The sequence below is a fragment of the Pinus tabuliformis genome, chromosome 9 (genome assembly GCF_031772625.1).
Source record: "Pinus tabuliformis cultivar Carrire ecotype Pingquan chromosome 9, CPIR1, whole genome shotgun sequence".
In the NCBI taxonomy this organism is placed as follows: domain Eukaryota; kingdom Viridiplantae; phylum Streptophyta; class Pinopsida; order Pinales; family Pinaceae; genus Pinus; species Pinus tabuliformis.
The window spans coordinates 366,021,886-366,037,062 of NC_142307.1; the positions used below are offsets into that span (position 1 = coordinate 366,021,886).

The following is a 15,177-nucleotide window of genomic DNA, read 5'->3' on the forward strand; positions in this document are numbered from 1 at the left end:
GCATTGAAAGCCAACCAGTGCAGTTCATAAACCCCAGCTTGCGAACAAGAACTCTCTAGGCAATGACAACAATAGCAAGTGGTGGTGGGAACAATAGCAGGAGGCCGTAGTAACAACTACCATTTTCTCTGTAGTTATAGAGCTATTACCTAAATCATAACCACAAGTCCTACAAACGGATGCATGTAACCTTGAAATACCCATTAACTCTCGACAGATGCCCTTTTCCTTTTGCCTTGAACCTTGGGAAGTGTGGCCGAGGCTAGAACCATACTGTTTGAAAATAATGGTACAAAAAGGGAAAATTATCATTTCATTCCATTCCAAATTTTTGTATAATCACAACTCGTTTATATCGGGAAAAATCTATCTACATGAGTTCGAATGGCAAAACAACACCGAAAATGTTATATGCAATTATGTATTTTCACATATTTTAGCTTGGCATATTAATTCTGAAATATTTGAAGATCATCTTGATATGTTTTTATGGTATACAAGGGGCTTTCAATGTCAATTCTTTGCAATATTAATTAATTCATAGTGTTGATGGCATGATCCCAACCAACCGAGAGTTCCAATGCTGGGCATAAACAACAACCAAAACATCTTATTAATTTTCAATTTGGAGCTCTACTTTTTGGTCAAAATATTTAAACTATTATTTAAAAAAAAAAATTGGGCATATTACAATAATAATTATTTTTAGTTTGACGTATAGAGATTAGAACCTTAAATTCATTGTTTGATAACACTATCATTCGAATTCAGCATGGACAAGGCCTTTCGATTATTCATATTTATAAAGCTCTGATTTTTACAATATTGATATCAATCTTTCAGAAAGGTTTCTTCTAAATTTATGTCCTTTCTATCGTTGGGAAGGATACACAAATCGATAAATTCTGAATAAGTTATAAATGATCACTTTCTGTTTTATATTTTAGTGTACATATACTTGCTACATTATTACAGGTTAAATAGTGCGAGAATTAAATTTGCACACACTACTAAGCTTTCCTCGATTGGAGGAATGAAAATTGAACAATGTACGTCATATTGGGGATTCTGAATAAGTCAATACATTCAAACACGTTGTTTAAATGATAAGAATTCATTGGTATGGTAATGTTTTCGTTGTATAAATGATAAGAATTTGTTGGTATGGTAAAGTTTTGGTTGTATGGGTAAAGCTCAAAATATTTTTATCTTATAGATTTTATTATGAATTTGAGAATATAAAATACTATGGCATTATATTGAAATTAGTAGTGGTTAGGATGTCTTACTTGTTGAAAAATAGCATGTAATTTATAGTATGACTATCAGCAATTTAACACTACTGTGATCTAAAATAATAAAAAATTATTAAAAAAAGAAAAACCATAATTTATTAAAATTTACATATTTTAAATTTTTTTAATAAAGCATTAAAATTCTTGAACTACTTAGCACATCCAAAGATGCAGTAAGTGTCATTGACAGTTTTAGAAGAGAACTCTCCATTGGTGAAAATATAGAAGTGTTCATATTCCATTTACTAGCAATTTTAATTAGTAAATGTTTTTTTGGTTGGAATTTAACAATATAATTTTTGTGAAATTGTAATTTTTTATTATTTAAAATGTGTTTTCAAATGTATAAATAAATTTACCAACTTAAAATTTCTTTAAAACACTTAAATTTTGAAATTTCCACAACTTAAACTTACAAACAATTTTAAAAAATATATGAACAAACTTTAACCAAATCCAACAAAACCAAATTTCTTTAAAACACTTCAATTTTGAAATTTCCCTAACTTAAATTTACAATTTTAAAAAACATCTGAATAAACTTTAACCAAATCCAACAAAACCAAACACACCATATCCAAAATATAACATTTGGTTGACATAGAGCACATACTTTAATCAAATTTTGTTTTTTATAACATTTGTTTGACATAGAGCACATACTTTAATCAAATTTTGTTTTTTAATTTTGAGGAGTATCTTTTAATAATTTCAGATTTGTATTTTTAAATTCAAAAAAAATTATAATTAAAAGTATATGTATGCCAAGATATTTTACTATTTGTAAGAGTACATTTGGATTGTGTGAGATATTTATAGGAAGGTAAATCAACCATGGCCAACCATCTCTATTTTAGTGTTTATAATATTTATCGTCAGGTTTATATAACTTACAATATTTATTTCAGGATTTATCATAGGATTTTCTCATATGGAAATAAATCATGGTAATGTAAATCAACCATGGTAACCACCTCTATTTTAGTGTTTATAATAGTTATCATAGGGTTATATAACTTGGTTTACAATATTTATTTCAGGATTTATTATAGGATTTTCTCAATATGGAAATAAATCATAGTTGTTGTGAGAAAGAGAAAATTAGTTCATTCACTGTATGACAATTGATGTAGATTTTGGGCATTATAAGGTTCTGATAGTAGTATTTGTTGGTGGGAAACCATCAAATGATCAACCACTGCAGAAACTGTTTGTTGATGTGCATGATTGAAGGACTGATCAATGGAAGAGAGCCGAAAATATGTCTCCTCTCGCCAAGCTCGTTCCTGGACCTTTGGCTATGTTTTGCAGAGGTGAGTTCTTTTGGTTGGTGAGAACATCTATATGCTTATTTGAAGCCTGGTATCTTCAAGACTTTTCTAATATCAATGTTTTAATATTAATACTTTGTGCTTTACATGTTCTGCTTTGATTGATATCCACTCATGGGTGTTGATTCAGAAAGCCAAGGAGAAGTTTATTCACTTCCTGTGGAAACTGTTCTTGGACAAAATGGCTTCCTTCTAGAAAAAAATGATCTCTAGATTGGGCACAACAGACTTTAGCATCTCACTGTTGACATAATATTCCACTCCTGGAAATTTCAGAAAATAATCTTTGGTACCCATGATCACAAGGGAATGAGCTTGAAGGCTTCCTTCTGGAAAAAAATGATCTCTAGATTGGGCACAACAGACTTTAGCATCTCACTGTTGACATAATACTCCACTCCTGGAAATTTCAGAAAATAATCTTTGGTACCCATGATCACAAGGGAATGAGCTTGAATAGTGCATTCATTGAAAAGGGTCAATCTCCTAGGATCCCTGTAAATTAAATGTTCAAAACGAAGATCAAACTTGAGTATCTGTAAGTTTATGATGGTTTATAATGAAATGAAAGCAAATGAAAAACCAAGGTTCTAATATCAATGTTCTAATATTAATACTCTATGCCTTACATGTTCTGCTTTGATTGATATCCACTCACAAGTGCTGATCCAGAAAGCCAAGGAGAAGTTTATTCACTTCCTTTCAAAACTGTTCCTGGACAAAATGGCTTCCTTCTAGAAAAAAGAATGATCTCTAGATTGGGCACAACAGACTTTACCATCTCACTGTAGACATACTATTCCGCTCTTGGAAATTTTAGAAAATAATCCTTGGTACCCATGATCGTAAGGAAAGGATCTTCAATAGTGCATTCATTGAAAAGGGTCAATCTCCTAGGATCCCAGTAAATTAAATGTTCAAAATGAAGATCAAACTTGAGTATCTGTAAGTTTATGGTGATTTATAATGAAATGAAAGCAAAGGGAAAACCAAGGTTCTAATATCAATGTTCTAATATTAATACTCTGTGCCTTACATATTCTTCTTTCATTGATATCCACTCACAGGTGCTGATTCAGAAAGCCAAGGAGAAGTTTATTCACTTCCTCTCGAAACTGTTTCTGGACAAAATGGTTTCCTTCTGCAAAAAAATGATCTCTAGATTGGGCACAACAGACTTTAGCATCTCACTGTTGACATAATACTCCACTCCCAGAAATTTCAGAAAATAATCCTTGGTACCCATGATCACAAGGGAAGGAGCTTGAATAGTGTGTTCATTGAAAAGGGTCAATCTCCGAGGATCCCTGTAAATTAAATGTTCAAAACGAAGATCAAACTTGAGTCTCTGTAAGTTTATGGTGATTTATAATGAAATGAAAGAAAAGGGTAAGTTTATGGTGATTTATAATGAAATGAAAGCAAAGGGAAAACCAAGGTTTACCTTTTGCTGCAGAGGTATGAGACTTGCATAGGGAACACAAAACTATATTTCTCATACAGGCTTGAATACATCTGAAGATCATCCTCAGTGAACCATGGTGGAAATGGTTTGGAAGGATCATAGAGATCCATTACCTCCTTACCATCTTCTGCCACGGGATGTTCACTACTAGAGAAAAGAGTATATATATTCCTTACCACTGTTTTTACATCAAAACGCCCAAGATCTGCCAAGCCTCTCCTGGGTTCCTATAATAATGAATCCAAAGGAGACATTCAGAAAATTCCATGAGGGTTACTATCATTATTTAAAGAAGAACCTAGATTATGATACAAATTTCCTTGTTCAATGCATATTTTAAGCATAGAGAGGGGAGAAAACGTACCTGCCAATGTCTAAAATAGATGCCTTTAGGAGCTGAGTTGCATTTATCCAGTCCTCTGGGTTTCAAGTAAGGTATTCCCAACGTTACAATTCCTTTCACTTGATCTGGATGACATAAATCTAAATAATATGCAACAGCTACCCCAAAATCCTTCCTCGCAACCAACACCCGCTTCATGAAATGTAGTTTGAACTTTGAAATATGTTGATTACGATATATAGATACTAAGTTTCCAACTACTGTTGTTTGCATAAGCATAGAGCAACCTTAATCAGGAATTTGTTGAGCACAGAGAACATGAAAGCATAACTAGCACAGAACATATTAACATGAATCAAAGTTCATGAATCAAGACTTATTTTTTTAACAATTTTGATCATTTTATTTATAGATATTAGTCCTATTAGTCCTATTTTCAATCTAAAAAGGACATCCATTTTATTAATGAATAAGTGGAGTTATTCTTTCTTAATGTACTAGATGAGAAGAAGTTGTAAAAGAGTAGTTTGATATCCTAATTTTTTTGAACTTTTGAAATGGCTGAGGTGAAAACAATTTATTGGCGAAAGCATATGAAAAAACAAATTATTTCTTCTAAATTTTATATGGTTTCTAACTTATTGTCTATATTAATAGAAGCTCAAGGACGAATTTTTTCTTTGTTGAATCATACATCAAGCAAGAGATTGTGGGGGGTTGATCATGGCTATAAGGGTTTATGGACAAAGATTACTTTGGTAAGTTGAAGTTCCCTGTTTGTGGCTTCATTTGCCTTTCAAAATTGGGTTCAAATTGTCCATTCCACCTAGTTTTATCTACTTGGAGGCCTCTGCAAGCAATTTTCATCTTTTATCTTCCTTCCACGTAGTACTAACTCATATGCAAAGGCACCAGCTCAGCTGGTTATGTTATATCTACCATCATGTAGGTTTATTTTTAATCTACGGGATATTAGAGGGGTGCTTCATTTTATATTTCCCATGCATTGTGGAGCCACCCATAGCTTGTTTCCTTTGTATATAGAAACTAAGTTGGTCAATCTGCCTAGATTCTTAATGACTCGGTATAAAAATAATCATATTTTCTTTCATTGTTACATATATGTAATATGACAGAATCCAGATTCTCTACACAATATCGAAGATTTAATGAATAAAGGCATTTAACTTACTTACATTTTCCATGAGCCTCTGTTTAAATTGATGTTTTAATTTTATTTTATTTTTTTCACTTATGCAGACCTTAGTGTTTGTATTGAAATAAAAACTTAATAATCTGGAGTTGAATTGAAAAGAAATGGTGTTTTTCTAATTATTCTAAGTTTTAATTATTAAATGGTGGTGTCTAATTATTTTGATCTTTTACTATTATAAGTTTGGGAGTGTTTTTGGAAAAACATTTGATATCCTTTGGTTAATTGATGTATTTATTGAGCTTTGATGTTTGCATATGAAATCTCTAGCTTCATGTATCTCATTTGGTCTTTAATGTTTGCTTTATTAGCAATAGATTCATCATGTCAAAAAAATTGCCAACATCAACCGTATGAGGAAACACAAAAAACGTTAACCATCTTTGCATCTTATTTAGATTTTCCCATTCCCATGTCGTGATTGTTCCTCAATTTATATCTTATGGCGTTTCCTTTGCAACATCTAGTGCAAAAGCTAGTTAATTACCTAATATCTTAAGACATAACATCAATTTTTTGGTTTAATTATTTTTCAAAATACTAATATTAATGGAAAAATATGATAATATTTTAATTTTAATTTTAATCATATTCAAATATAAAATTGAGATTCATGAGAAGTCACCGTATATATAAAATGTGACAAATATTGTAAATCATAAGTTTTTAAATATATAATTGTTTATTGTAAAAATTTCTAAATACACGTGAAATATTGATATCAATTTTATGATAAATGTTGAAATTTCACAATGATAACAATTTATTGACCATTGGCGACTAGATAAAGAAGAGTGCCCTATGGTAAATTATAAAAAACGGAATTTTTAAAAATAAAGTAACCTCTTATAATCATATTCTGAAAACGTTTGATTTAATTATCTATTATTTATTTTGTAATCTTTTAATTTTAAAAATAATAAATATGTTATTTACTATTATATATATATATATATATATATATATATATATATATATATATATATATATATATATATATATATATTAATTTTATTTGGCCTGGAGTATGCCGTAAAACTGCTTCTGCTTGGCTCAGAGCTCGTCTTCCTCGGACGTAAGGAAACAGGTTAACGGCCCAAGACCCAGAGGCATCTGGCAGGAGTGAAAGCCTGCTCCCTTACGGACCACCAGCGGGTTATTACAGGTGGCGTGGTTTTCCTTGATAACAGTGATGAGTCAAATCGACATTCGCGGATAGCAGCCAGAGATGGTTGTCCTCACTGTTGGTTTGACACCTGAGTTTGATAGGTTTTGCCACCTTCGGAAAAAAAAATATATATTAATTTTATCTTTGAAAATAATTTTAATTAAAAAATCTAATAAAAATATTTAATTTAAGAGGAAATTTAGTTATTTTTAAACATGATGACTTATAACTTTTTGGATTAATCTAGGTAAGACTGAATATATAGGAGCTTCCACTATAACATGAAGTGTATATCAAAGGACTCGAAAGCTAGATCTATCATAAATTTATAAGTTTGTAAGGCAAGAGGCTCGACAAGAGTGAGCAAGCGTGCACCTTGAACCTTATCAAGAACCAAAAATGTTTTCCCATGATATTTGAAGCCAAATGGAGGATATAGCATTCCATTATGGCAACTATATAATAATCCAAAGACAAAAATACTATTGAAAATTTTATGAAACAAAATTATCTTGAAGGGAGGTCATATTCATTAATGGATGAGTTAATTTGTACTAAAATGCTTCAATGTGATAATATGAAAGGGACATTATTGGACTTGTTTTCCCTTAACTCGTGGGCATATCTTTAAGGAAATAACTTGGAACCCACTTACAAATTGACAAATAAACTTGTCTCCATTTAACATTTTACAAAGACAAAGACCTAAGTTGAAAACCCTAGTACAATTCCTAAGACAAACCCCTCCTTAGTTTCTTTGAATAATTTTTCCATAACCATCATGTAAATCACATTTGAGTGGATACCACCTTGATGGTGGTGTAGGAAATGGAAAAAGGCATGATACCACTTGTTTGTAGAAATTTAGGTATGTGATTTCCATATCAAGAGTCCATGAGATCCTGATGCAAAAATAGGTCTACAATGGTGTAAGATTGATTATGAGTGGCGTTGAGAGTGAGTGGAAGGGTGAGTGGCATGAAAGAAATTAAATAAATAAGTTTGAAATCCCTTTGGAATTCATGTTATTTAGAGTGAGAAAGAAGTTTGAAGTGTGGGAGATAAGTGCCAGGGTGATGACTCCACATGCTTACATGAATTTTGTACAAAACAAACCCTAATCACTAATATATTAGTATATCATCGAGATAGACAATAACAAGTGAATCTATAAAAGTGTGCATTATATAGTTCATTAAGCTCATAAATTTGTCTAGTGAATTGCATTGGAAAAATGGCATGACTAACAACTCATACAAACCTTTTTTAGTTTTGACGATAGTCTTTTGAGTACCTTCCTCTCTACCTTGAGCTTGGTGATATCCACGTTAATTTGATCCAGGTGAAGCATTTCACTTGCTACAATTGATTAGTATAACATCTATTTTAGGTAGTGGCTATCAGTTCTTCAGCCTAGTTTTTTTCAATGTCCTATAGTCTATACACATTCTCCATGTCACATCCTTATTTGTCAAAATGATGAACGATGACCCACATGGTGATGTACTTAGTCGAATGACACCCTGTTCCAATAGTTTCTTCCCCTCACTTTCATATATAAAAAAACGTACCTATACAACCCTATGTTTGACAATGGGGAGTTCACCAATAGTTGTATATTATTCTACACTTCCCTCCTAGGTGGTAGCCCTGTAGGCTCTTAGAACACACCTCTTTAAGCTTGTAGAAACTCTTCCAATTTTTGTTTGTTTTTATTAATACACCACTCCATGGATGCCTTTACACTTATTGACTCTTTTACAATATAAGTTTCTCTTAAGAACAAGAAAAAACATATTGCTTGCTTGAACTGAAAAAATGCTTCGCCTGGTTGCCACCTACTAGTGAAAATTTGGACTTGCCCTCATGTGAATTGACGGTGAAGCATTTTCATCCTTGATGAGATGGTACCAGTTGGCTCTTCACATGAATATTGCATCATGCATGTAGTTATAGGGACTTCCAAACATATTTCCACATACATCACGGGGAATTACATCTAGTTATACTTCAATAAAATCAACATTGTTATCAAATACAATTTTGAACTATTTTATTTCCTTTGTTACTGCATCCTTGTTTACCTTTCACGAAGGATATGGGATTGGATCATCATAAAATTAATATTCTAATATATTTATAAACTCTGTTACAATGAGATTTGCATGTGATCCTCAGTAAAAAAAACCATCAATCTTGGTCCTTTTAGCTTGTATCGTTATATGCAATAATTCGGCATTTTCTCTCTCTCCCTATCACAGATGGATACTAGGGTTCACCTCCTTTTTCACTTATGTACATAAGATGTAAATTAGTGGTTGTAATATTCTTCTTATTTATATCTTTCTTTTTGTTTTTCATTTTATGCTTTGGGTGTGGCTTCCGCCACCTCCCTTCTATTTGACTGTCAATGTTAAAATGGTTGCTAGGATATTTGCACTAATGTGGTGCAACTATCATATTTTAATATTTTATCTCCTCCCATTTCTTTTTCCCGTCCTTATAAGCATCCTAGTTCTCCTACTTCTTTGATCCACTTTATTTCCCTTTCCTTTGGCCTATGTTTTCCAATTACTGTTCCTATACACAAGCCTTGTCCATCGTTATGGGTTTGAATAGAATCATGTGCTTAGACTTATGGCTGTGTAGTCCCTTGACATAATTGAGGAATAAAACTTGGGAATTTTGGGAGACATAAAATAATTTTTCAATATTTATCAATTATTTGGGGTACTCCTATACACTCTACCCCTGTTTCCACATGATATAGTGCCACCCGATCCACTGATCGTGTACATACCTTGTGAGGTTTCTAAAGTCCTTCCACTTACTGAGTAGAGAATCTCCCTCCAACCTCAAGGTCACTATTTGGATTTCAGACCAGGTCAGGGCCTGATCCTCTAATTTGAATCGCACAAATGAAATCTTATATTCTTCCTCTATTTCATGAAAATTGACATAAACTTATAATTATTGCAACCAATTATTTATCTTCAAAGCATAAATCTCACCTTAACATGGTTTAATATTTAACTTCCCTTCCATATTGAAAAGAGACAGTTAGTGATTCACAACACTTGAATTGATTTGATTGTTTTCAACTAAATTCTTTGGATCCTTCTCTATTTATTTTTAATCTCATCATATCCCCCTCGATTGGTACTTTGCATTAGAACATCTTTGTTGTTTGAATAACTTAATCTCATTGGTCAAGGATGAAATGAGGAGGCTCACATTACGATTCATGTTTGTAACTTTTTCTTAACACATTGAAAACCAGTCGTCTATGAGATCAAGAAGGTTATTCACATATTCATCGACCATGACTAGGGTTTTCTGACTTTCAGCTCAATAGATTTGGATCCCCTATAAACCACCACAATATAATCAAATAAAACTTATACTAATATTATCGATAAAATACCTTGGATATTCCACTGGACATATCACAACAAATGTACTAAAATATATTAGAAAATTAGAAATATACACTATGAAGGTTTATTTCTTCTTAGATTTCTAGATCTATAAGTTAATGTTTATTTCATGTGCATGAAAATTATAATGATGTATAAAATAGAAAACAATTAAATGAAAATCACAAACCATAAATTAACACAATATATAACCTAGGAAACCATTTCGAGGGAAAACCCAGGTGAAATATGAGATCACTCTTCCTTATGTCTTTGAATAGAAAATAGATGCAAGCACAAAGAAGTAAGGATTGTGGCCCATGAGATACCATAGTGAACAACTCATCTTTGTCTCCTCTCTCCCTATCCATGTTTGCTAATATGTGTATCTACGGAGGAATAGACACTTGAAAATAATGGAACACCTTTTCCTCCTAGTGACCTAGTTATAACACAACCCAATAGCCTACTAGTTCTTAGGTTTGACATGTTCAACTCTTAACTAGAGTTCTTCCATTAAATATTTTAGAATCCTCTTCATTGTGATCTTGTGGCTAGCTTATTGTTCAATATTAATGGGGTCTGACATGGAATTATCTCATATTATGTTGGTCAAAATAGTAAGGTCAACTTATGACTAGCTAAATTTGGAATATGCAATCCAATTAAGGAAACTCTTTCCCATTGGAAAGGTGTGTAGGTGTAGGATACAAAGAAAATCTGTGACACTAAGGAATACAACTTTTAGCCCCAATAAAATTTGTGTATGTCTTTAGAATTCTACCAAAAGGTGTCAAACCCCAATTTTCCAAACTGGGTCCCACACGTAAAAATGGTCATGTGAGCCAATTCATCCACTTTTTCTTCTTTGAAAACATAGTGATGGATTCAATACAACATAATCATCCAAGATGAATCATCTATAATATTAAGTCATAAAGGAAGAAATAATTTTGCAGCATAAGTATAATATTAGAAAATATTATTAAGTCAAAATTTCAATAGAATTTGTTGGGTAACGAGGACTTAGAGGAAAACATGAAACTAAGATATCACAAGAGGTAATTAACCCCAACATCAAAATAAAAATAAAAATATATCTATATTCATTAATGTTCAGAAAAAATAAACTTTACTAATGTAAGAAAGAACTCTCATGAGCTTCATAGGGAAAAATAGTGAATTCCCAAACCACATTGTGATGAAAGAATTTCTCACCTATGTGATGCTAAGAAGGTGATGCAAGAGCATAACCATGTTCCTGAATAAATTGGATTTCGAAAATCCTCTAGAAAGCACATTATGGCAATTGTAGTAGGAGGAGATGATTTCCTCTAATTTTGTACAGTCTAAAGAAAGTATCATGAAGATTCTAGAAGGTGTGATTTAGAAAGATGACATGACTCCCTATATTTTATATTTTTTTCTTATTTTGGTTATATAGGTGGCCTATGATTGTGTCAAGAAAGGTTACGAGTATAGTGTAAAATTAAGCTAAGAGGATCGACAATCCCTAAGAGGTCATAATCTGTAAAAGCATTTACTTTGGAATATATGAAATCTATGTGATTTTGATGTATATGTGGTTAATGTGTGTGTACAAACATGATTTGATTTAATATATTTCATGTTTTGCATCAGAGGTTGAAGGGAGAGGTTGACCGTTGTTGAAATGTGCTATGGCGAGTTGCCTAGAAAATATATTATTTAAAATCCAACTATATAGATGGTGGTGTAACTTTGTTGCATGTGGAAAGAATATAGCATGGAACTTGAAATACGATGAAATTATAAGCTTAAGGTCGCATGATACATCATTGTTAGAGCCCTAGTGAGTCAGATCCCATCAGGATTCAAAGGAGGGGTCATCTGAGACCTTATTTTCCATATAGTGGCATGACCAACGCCACATCTCTTAACCAATAAGACCTAATTGGGTTAAATGGAAATCAATTGGAGTCAAGGATGGTTGGCATCTGATGATCTTGCAACCATCGATCTTTGATATTTGATCTCAATAGTGTATTTAAAGAGTCGTCTCTCATGACATTACCTAGTTATCACCCATGATCACTTGGATGTTTTGTGAAATAGTTCAAGCACCTTCAAGTAAGGATTTGGTGATCTAAAATAAAAAAAATGGTCATCCATTACCTGGGTCTAGCAAGAAGCTAGAATATTTAAATTTGGGAATTTGGAGGTTTGCAAGTCGAGTTGCTACAGAAAGGCCAAGGTGGGTAAATTTCATGGCCCCATAAGCCATAGGTTTAGGGGTCAAACCTTAATGCCCCCAATTTGATCAGACCTCAATATAGGTATTAGAGTAGGGAAATATTTCTTGTTAGTTGAAGGAGAAGAGAACATGATGGATTCTAAAGAGAGGTTAATAACATGAAATAGCCATAGGAGTAGAGGAAGTTTAAGAGGTTCGAGATGAGGTGAACTCATGATAACAAAATACAAATCGTAATGAGAGAGTTTGGCAAGCTTTCAATAGTTTGATGAGCTTCCAATGGAGTCTTGGTTGCAACTCACTTTAGAGTAGGAGCTCAACGATACATGAGGATAAAGAAGATAAAAATTTAAGATGAAATAGATGTAATAATGGAAGAACAACATCAAGATATAAATAATATTTTAAACTGTGAAAGTATGATGCATGAGCATAAACCACTCCCATAATCAAATTTGATTTTTGGAAGCCTCATGGAGGTAGTTCATTGCCATTGTAGCAAGGGGACATGATTCCCATTCATTTTGTAAATTGTAAACAAATTAACTAGAAAGCTCTAGAAACTGTAACATGGCAAGAAGACAGGCCTCCTCGTATTTGTTAGGGTTTGTTTCAAAATTTTCTGAAATGTAATGACTCTTTAAGTCATCAACATTATGGTGATCTCAAAATGCTTCTTTTTATACTTTTTGGGCATGGAAAAATATAGTAAAAAATGAAGAGCAATATCCTACCTTCTTAACATTTCATAGATCATGTTAGTCTTAGTAGACATTGATTATTGTCACATATCATCATCAAAAATGTAGAGCTTAAGGACAACTAACATTTTCTTTACAATTTTTAGTTACCTTTATAAGGATAACCATCACATTTTTGGTTTGATTATTCATCAAAACCAAAATATTATTGAAAAATATGATAATTATTCATATACAAAATTATGAAGTTACCCTAAATAAATAATTTCTAATATGTCACAAATATTATATGTTATAGTTTTGTAAATATATAATTTGTTAGAGTGCAAAAAAATTCTAGAAACAAAGCTTTAAAGAGATATGGGAACTGTTTTAAAATATTGATATCATTTTTATGAAAAATATTGAATTTTTGACAATTAGCAACCAAACAAAGAAGAATACCCAATAGTAAATTTTTAAAAATGAGGATATTTTCTTTTTAAAAAAAACTTATAATCCCATTTTGAAAAATATTTACTTTTATTATCTTTTATTTATTTTATGATATTTCTGTTGGAAATAATACTGAGAGGGGGGGGTGAATCAGTATTATCAAGTTCTTTTAACAAATCTTCCTTATTTATACTTTGAATTATTTTTGCATATCAGTACCATAAAATAATGAGCATGAACAAGAAAAACAGGTAGTCACACCGAAGAACACCAGATATAAGGTGGAAACCCAATGTGGGTGAAAAGCACCTGCTGCAATATGTCTCTATCTTCTTTCAAATTAGAAAATGATTTTGCACTGGTGCAGTCCTTTTCCAGTACACAGGCTGCAACCTGCAGAGAGCTACAACTCTCTCTCATTTCCCAGTCTCTCCTGGAAGGGAGCTACAACCCCCTACTTCTTTTCTTACAAGGATCACTTTTCATAAATTTTCAAACTGGATCCATAAACATCAAATGATCATCAAGTACATGTAAATTACACAGTCAACTGCAGTAACCAGATCAACAATAACAGAACTAAACCCAGAACACCTTATTAACAAAAATATTCAGTCAACAGAAGATCTTAAGACAGATACGCAGTTTTTCTGTCTCTGGCCTGCGTCGGTATGCCGTTCACCTTCTGCTTCTCTGCGTATACCCGCAGAGAGCCTTCTGCTGCACCGCGTGCCCACGCACTGCTTCTTCAATCGCGCTGTGTACTGTTACAGTAGGTACGCACCCAGAGACACTATCGCGTCGCGTACTGTTACTGTAGCCATGCACTCATAGACACTATCGCGTCGCGTACCTTTACTGTGCGTATGCACCTGAACCTATGTCGCGCTGCGTACCCACGCAATTCTCCTTCTTCTACTCTGCATACACACGCAGTGCCCCTTCTTCTGCTCTGCGTACCTATGCAGCTCTTCTATTTCTCCTCTGCATACCCACGCACTTGCACCGTTAATCACCTGCGTACTTCTGATTAGGGCCGAATTGGCAGTTCACCAGTGTGCCACAGTTAGTCAGATGCCCAGATCTGATCATGCGCTTGAGAGATCACCCTTCACAAATTCACTTTCCACTTCACTTTCATATAGATCAAGCTTTTAAAAACAACAACCCAATATTTCAGATCTGAAGATATTCAATTTTTCAAAAAGGTACATAGCCAAGTGATCTCCTTTGCTTTATATAGGCAAGCTCCTCCTAAAATCATGGATCAATACCATAGTTAACCAATACAAGGGGCCCAAAAACATGGGGCTGAATAATAATAATATAAAACAATACCACGGGCCAAAACCATAGAATCAAGAGCGGCAGGCTCAATACCACTGGCCAAACATAGGAAACCCCATGTGAACGTGCTTCTCTGCCTTGAAGTAAGTGGAACTGGGGGTACGCACCCTCTGAACGGGTGACCTGTGTGTGAGGCCACAGTTCCTTCACAGTGTACCTGCGTGTACGCATCTTCTGAACTATTCTCCTGCGTACTTCTTAATTTTCAACATTTTGAGATCCTGATCAGA

The 15,177-nt window shown here is 33.0% G+C and overlaps 1 protein-coding gene across 1 annotated transcript; it reads right to left on the reverse strand.

The window, feature by feature from the left end:
- Positions 1-2,738: 2,738 nt before the first annotated feature.
- Positions 2,739-4,632, reverse strand: LOC149148724 (epoxide hydrolase 2-like). Its single transcript, XM_089442261.1, has 4 exons — positions 4,456-4,632; positions 4,071-4,318; positions 3,779-3,933; positions 2,739-2,830 (listed from the first exon to the last, which is right to left on the reverse strand). The coding sequence occupies exons 1-4, from the start codon at positions 4,630-4,632 to the stop codon at positions 2,739-2,741; spliced, it is 672 nt and encodes a 223-aa protein (XP_089298387.1).
- Positions 4,633-15,177: the final 10,545 nt, after the last annotated feature.